The 7,448-nt window shown below is 32.3% G+C and overlaps 1 protein-coding gene across 2 annotated transcripts; it reads right to left on the bottom strand.

Annotated features, from left to right (window-relative positions):
• Window positions 1–263: 263 nt before the first annotated feature.
• On the bottom strand, window positions 264–2,674 carry LOC124839229 (NAC transcription factor 56-like). Of its 2 annotated transcripts, XR_015785098.1 has the most exons (4): window positions 2,273–2,674; window positions 1,614–1,915; window positions 722–1,269; window positions 264–587 (listed from the first exon to the last, which is right to left on the bottom strand). XR_015785098.1 is itself a non-coding variant. In XM_047314980.2 (3 exons), the coding sequence occupies exons 1-3, from the start codon at window positions 2,460–2,462 to the stop codon at window positions 790–792; spliced, it is 972 nt and encodes a 323-aa protein (XP_047170936.1). In that variant the 5' UTR covers window positions 2,463–2,674; the 3' UTR covers window positions 264–789. The 2 variants fall into 2 exon arrangements, 1 of the variants encoding a protein (XP_047170936.1); XM_047314980.2 differs by having other exon boundaries at window positions 264–1,269.
• Window positions 2,675–7,448: the final 4,774 nt, after the last annotated feature.

Genomic DNA, 7,448 nt, shown 5'->3' with positions numbered 1-7,448 from the left:
TTAACAAAATAATATTGCATACTTTTTTGTTTCTTTGTGTATGGATACACATTCTACCTAACCTGCTTTAGATACCAAAATCATTCAGTCCAAATGATAGAGATATTTACAATGCTAATCAACAGCCATCTAGGTTATACCTAGGTTACATGCAAAGACGTGACACAAAATCTCTTTCAGTTTAATCAGTCATAATAAACAAATAAAAATTAGATAAACAGAAAGCATGAAACAGATAAAGAAACACGAATCAACACAACGAATAACACTACAAATATAAATATATTTAAACTCTTGCATCAATATATTTCATTCTGAAGTATATGTTGTACATTCTTCAGTTTGTAAAGCAAAGTATACATATATTGAAATATAAATGGCTAACTCTTTTTTCTTACCCTCTTGAGATTTTGTACACAAAGAGCACCCTTCTTTTGTTTCTTTACACACCAATATAAAACAAGCAAATATGTCTCTATATCTATGTCTATATCTCTATCCTATCGTTCTATATGAATCTATAAATAAAACTAAGTACCATGTGGCTCACTCCCTCACCTCATGTGATATTAATTACCTGGTGCTACCTGCAAATAGTTGAAGGAAAACATTGATTAGAGTACTCTAACGTGCTTCCATTTTCCTAAGACAATCAAACCACAAGCTCAATAACCCTTAAAAATCTTTGCAATCTAGCACTATTGAGGATTGCTTGTCACACCTTAGTTCAGTACTTCCTCTCCTTGTGCATTATAATTATCACATATCGTATGATATCCCAAAGAGGAGTTAGCCGTACCAATTGGTCCCTTGTATTTGGTATTGTGGGAGCTGGTTAAGCAGAGTAGCAAAGGAGCCAGGAGAAGCATTGTTCTCTTCAGTCCTCACAACACTGACATTACCATTAGTGTCCAAATTGAAGTGTTTTTCATCACTGTCATCGTTCCAGTTATAGAGTGTTGAGAGTGTTCTTTTGGAGGCTGAAGTGCCAAACTGAGATGGCATGGCACTTGTGGCAGTAGTGCTCATCCCATTCACACCATTGCCTATAACCACCCCTTCTAACGTGTTTCTGTCATTTTCCAACAATGCACCACTGTAGCTCGTACACATCTTTGAAAGGTGAAATCTCGCATTCATGTGGCCCACGTTCATGGAAGAAGGTACTTCTCCAATCATGTCATCCATGGAATCATCCCTCTCCTGCTCCATGGCTGACCTTTGTGTGTTGCCCTTCTTGTAGATCCGGCACAACACCCAATCATCCAGCTACAAATCCATGCACAATTCATATTATATATTATTCTTCCATAGTAATCATAAAATATGTTAAATATTAAATACTTTTCTCACCCAAACTTTAACTTTCTTATAAACACTTCACTCAGAAAGAAAGAAAGAAAGAAACACAAAGTGAAAAAAGAAAGAAGAAAGTGTGATTTATGCTTCAGCAATGTGTTTTATACATTATTTTAATATATCCTAACTTTTACACATATTGCGAAAGAATTGGTGAATGAGAAGGGTGGTCTAGTGGGGGAAAAAGTGATGTGCATGATGTGGTCAAAAGTGAAGCAGAACAAAGCTAACTTTTACATGAAAAAAGGGTTTACCCTTAGGGAGTTTTTCTTGTGGCCCAAGTCACAGCCAGGTGGTCTGTTGTTAGGCTTGGTTTCAGCGAGACGATACTCATGCATGATCCAATCGGTTTTCACCCCTTTTGGTGGCTTTCCGCCGTAGAAAACCAAAGATTTCTTCACCCCAACCTTTTGAGTTCCACTGCATATGGGTTTATCTGTCCCCGTCGCCTTCCAGTACCCTGAAGTTGCAGCCCTGTTTGGCCTCGCGCCATTTGGGTACTTCCTATCTCTTGGACTGAAAAAGTACCACTCTTCCTCCCCAAACGATGCCTTAGCTGCATAACCAAATGCAAACAAAAAAGTATGAGCAAAAACCGAACAAAAATACAAAAATGAAAAACTAATAACATCCGTTTCATTTTTCATCCATATTAAATTATAATACAAAAGATATTTTTATTCCACTTGCTGAGGTTACCACTGTATACAGTGAGACCCAGATAAAAATCAAAAGGGTGGATCATGAAGTTTAATATATTAAAATCCAAAATCTTAATAGAATATGAAAAGTTATGTAGAAATCACGGTTGATGAGCGTAAACCTCGAAAATCATGATATTGTGAGCAATAAATAGAGTTTAAAGATTGCGATTTGCAACATATTTGTTATAAGGGTAAAATTGGAGAGAAACCTGGTAATTCCCATGGATCAAACTTGTAGAGATCAACATCAGCGATGATGGAAACAGGGAGAGGAACAGAATCAACTTTCTTCTTGAGGTAGTGAACCACGAGCTCTTCGTCTGTGGGGTGGAACCGAAAGCCGGGTGGGAGGTTTGGTTGTTGTTGTGAACTGGTTGATGAGTCTTCGGTGCTGTCCATGGTTATTTACCGAGGTTGTTCAGCACTATGTTGGGTTCCAATGGTTGTTTTGCTTGTTGTTGTTATGGGTTTGGCTTCACACAAGAAGAAAACACACATCTTTCACTGGATGATGATGATGATGATGATGATATGTATGTAGCTTTATTTACCATCCAAAGTCAAGGTGAAGGCCATGATCTTATGTGGCTGTGGGAAATGGAAATGATCGCCTACGAACGCCTCCAATGTTGCACTTAATACATGAATGTGGGTGTGTGAATGATTCCATTACTCATGGGAGGGGCATATGCGTCTTTTGAGAGTGTTTGAGGTAGAATCTCATTGACGAATTTAAGAGAATATATATAATAGAAATTAAAACAATACAGTTTTGAGGGTACATATATTTAGATATACATTTAATCTTATGCGTGATTTACTTTTAATGTGATTTTGGATTTAAGTATTGTGCATGAAAACAAAATCTCAAGAGAATTGATCAAAATAATTAAATTAAATATTATCTTTTTTGTGAAAAAAGAATCACATTAAACTACATAAATTTTAAAAAGTATTGTGTATTAATTAAGAGAACAGATAAAATTACCTGTTAGAAGTTAAAACATTAATTAATACTTTTAAATTTTTTACTGAGTTTATTATTAAAGAATCTCTTATGAATAGATTTTTTTCGGTCAGCAGCTCAGCTTCTGAAAATTTACTGCATTCATTTCCAAAAATAAAAATTATACATGATAAGATAAATGTATAAAATAGTTTTCCATTACCGTCGACCTATCTATTTCAATTTATAATAAAATAATAATGCCAAAAAGCACACTATTAACAAATATACTATAATACTCTTATTTGCACAATTAAAAACTCAATTAACCAATATTTTTTAATAAACGTGTTTATATAATGAAAAAACATCAATTCAAAAATAAATTGTGAGATCAGAGTATTTAATAAAGAATTATTCAAATATTAATATGATAGGATTTAAGTTATTGACCTAATGTTCTTCAAAAGAAAAAGAAAATAAAGTTATGGACTTGATGAAGGAAAAGGAGTGCGGTTGCAAAAGAAAGAGTTGGGTGGAATAACACACGAATACACCAACAAGAAGTTCGGCCGTTGAGAGAACGACACGTAAGATTCCGAAGCATGTAATGTTGACACGTGAGTGGGACCACACAACAATATTATTTTCTATTTTTATTTTCACTGTTTTACATTATTACGAAACTGTGATTAATCTCGACCGTAAAAACATACCGGAAACTAAGATTAATCTTAATTATAAACTGCAGCGAGGCATTAGAACTGTAGAGAATCTGATGAAAACATGATTGTGATGTGAAGTTGGAAGCCCCTACAGTTTCGAAAATAAATGCTATAGGGTGTGCAGTTCATGGCGCAGCCACACGATTTATTTATTACGTACATCTGTCGAAAATGAAATTTGCGATATGAGAAATATTGAATGGTGGAGATGTGGTGGTATTGAAAAGTGAGTCTAGATATCTAAGTTGGATGGTGATTGATATTAATTTTAATTTGTTTTATGTGATAAAAAAATAAAAAAAATAAAAAAGTATAGATCGGAGGAAAGATAAGTGTGGGGACAAAGGTTTTCCACACTTTCTGCTTTTGTTGGACATATTAGACAACCAATGCCAACATCAGCCAATGGATTAAGAAATTTTACCATGACAAGTGCTAAATCAATGGTCCCACAAGCCATTAACTCAACCTTCACTTTTTTTTTTTTTTCTCTTTTCTTTTTTCTTGATCTCGTGTGGACCCCACTTATACCGATGGTATTAAACATATGGTTGATCCACACAAAAATAAATAAATAAATAAATAAATATAAACAATAACAATTAATAACAATAACAAAATAAGGTATTAAGCCTAAAAAATATGTTGCTTTTTTAAAATAGTTGCTTAAGAATTTTGGTTCGATAGTTATTTAATCTATTTTTATAAATCTAATAAACTCAATGTGAATCCATGGTAGTAAATAATAGTTTTCAATTTAAATTATAAATTCCATAATTAATACAAAGTTGATGTATAAATTGTTTATATTGTAGATCGATTTTACAAACACATTTAACTTATCGAATTGTCTTTTATATGAATATCAATTAGAAATTTATACATTTTTTTCTCAATGATCATATTTTTGTGTTTTAGATAAACATAGAATATTTTTGTGTTTTAGATAATACATGTCTTGACACGTCTTTTTTCCACCCTTATGAGTATGACCATTTACGTAGTTATTTCTTCGATTAGATTATTTCCTCAATGCCTTCAACAGGAATGCAAAAAACATAAATGTAGAAAAATAAATTACCAATAATAAAACATAAACTAGTAAAAGAAATATATGAAAGCGGTAACTCAAGTTGCAATAAGCATCATTATAAGATTAATCATTATACTACGTTGTTTAAGATTAACCATTATTTTTTATTTGTTTTAGATAAAACGTCAAATTTTTTTGACCATAATAATTTCTGATTATATATTAAATTAAATCATGTACGTATAGTGAGAATTTTTTTAGTATTTTGGCGATTATTTAATGTTTTTATTCATGCTTTAAGATGCCTATCTATTTCTTTTGTTTCATTGAATAAGTTCCTAAAGGCTTGAAACTATTAATTAAGGCAAATAATTATAATGCACGGTTATTTATAAGAGGGAGAATAAATATGATATTATACAATTAACAATATACAATAAAGACTAAGAGTGAGACTTTCATTTCTTTTATTCTCTCAAGGCATTGGAATTGGTTGTAAATCACAAATTTGACTCTCAATTATAATAAATGGGTCTTTTTCTTGATTTTATTTTCATTATTTTCTATCTAATAATAGTATAGAATAATATATATTAGAGAGTATTTAGTAACATTTTCCTCTCAATTATTTTTCTTAATTTTTTTTTTCGCGACTACACGTGCACCCCGGCCTAAGCATTTTTCCGTTAGGCATATGTTTTAAATATTATCTATTTTAATTATTGAAACCTTGTTTTAGCCACAAGATGCATTTTAATAGATTGAAAAGGATATTTACATATTACTATTTTTTTTATCTTCATTCTTTATTAACCTGAGATAGCTCATCATATAAGACATCACTGACATAACATATAACTTTTATTGAAAAATAAAATATAGAAACAGAAAAACATGATTTATAAATTCGAATATTTCTGTTTTCATAAAGCTATTAATAACTAATAATTTTATACTATAATTTAAATTATCTACTAGCAAACATAGATGCCAAAAAAAAATACTGTTTGTGTTCGCATTCTTGAAACTTTTTAAAAAAATCATTATTAAATATTATAATTATAAAGTAATAAAATAAAATATTTTTCAAAAATACATTTTAATTTTTTTTCTTGATTTATTCTTTATTTAAATTATAAAAAGATGAATTCTAAACGCCATAAATTATAAGAGTAGATAGATGTATTAAAATAATGAGATTGAACACTTAGTGTTAAAATAAGCTAACAGTATAAATAGAAGTTTTAAAACATTCAGCTCATTATATCTGTATGTTTTATCTCTAAGAACACTATCTTCTACCTTTTCTCCTCCTTCTCTCTAAAATTACTCATTATTGGTTCATCTGATCGGTGATCAGAACCTCCCTAGGCGATCCTGAGATCAAGGGCTTCCTTTTCCACCAATCAATTTCGTGTTTAGAACCGGTAAGTTTGTCTCTCTTTGATTCTTGAAATTTCTGCAATTTCTGGTACATGCAAGCATTGTTTGGTTTTGCATGTGTTCATTTGGGTTCTGATTCTGTTTCTGGTTTGGTGGTTGGTTTCCTTTCACCAATCCAAAGTCTGTAGGTTGTCCTAGAATCACTTACGGTTTAGCAAAACTATGGAGAGGTTTAAATCTGTCAAGTTGCTTTGAGGTAAGGAAAGCTAGTTAATTTAATTGTTTGGTTGATGATGTATGAAAATGTTGTTGATGATTCTGCATATGTGTGAAATTGAATGATTTGATGTTCGGTGATGCTTGTGTGGACTGTTAGATGCTATGTTCACGAGGGTTGGATTTCTGCAGAATTTTTGTTCAATGGTCGAGTGATTTGTGAGGAAGTGTGATGGTGAAATTGGGAAATTTGTGTTCGGTGTGAGTTTGGTCTGCATAGAGAATCTAGGCAAGTTATTTATGACTCGTTGAGATCCTTAAGTCACTCAAAACTGTACTAAAATAGAGAAATCTGGTTTTCGATCCTTGAGTTCATGATTCTGTAGAATTGAATCTCAAATATGAGATGAAACTCTCTAAATGATGTTAGAAAGGTTTAGGTACTCTTAGTTAAATGTAAAGATATGTATGATTCATGTTTGGAGGATTAGAAGTTGGAAAAAATGTTTAGTTTTGGTAAAATTTAGCTTGTTCATAATTTTGTAGAAGTTCTGCAGAATTATGCAAAAAGCTGAGCGTTCGCTGTTGACCGCTCGGTCATGTTCAGGTACTCAATCATTAACTGGGTTCGGTCTCTTTAGTCTTACCCGTTCATGAACGTTCGGTCTTAGGTAGGTGGTCTCTCTTAGTAGTGCTTGATCTTGTACTAGCACTCGGTCTCTTAGTAATGCTCAGTCTTGTACTAGCACTCGATCTCTTAGTAGTGCTCTTAGTCTTGTACTAGCACTCGGTCTCTTAGTAGTGCTCGGTCTTGTTATAGGATTCGGTCTAACCTTAGTCCTTGGTCTTACAGTAGTATTCAATCTTGCACCATTGTTTGGTCTCGTAATAGTATTCGGTCTTAACTGTGTTCGGTCTCTGATGGGCCTTATCTGTTAATGATCGTTTTGTGATATTTTAGTAATCGATCTTATATTAGTATTCGATATCAACTCTAACTGTTCGGCCTAAGCTATAGGTGTTCGGCCTAAGTCATAAGCGTTCAGTCTAACGTAGTACTTGACTTGGTGGTAGTACTCGGT

This window comes from Vigna umbellata, chromosome 3, assembly GCF_029865625.1.
Source record: "Vigna umbellata cultivar VRB3 chromosome 3, Vumbellata_1.0, whole genome shotgun sequence".
NCBI lineage: Eukaryota > Viridiplantae > Streptophyta > Magnoliopsida > Fabales > Fabaceae > Vigna > Vigna umbellata.
Note: the sequence above shows the minus strand (reverse complement) of the source record. Positions and strands in the feature narration are given on the sequence as shown.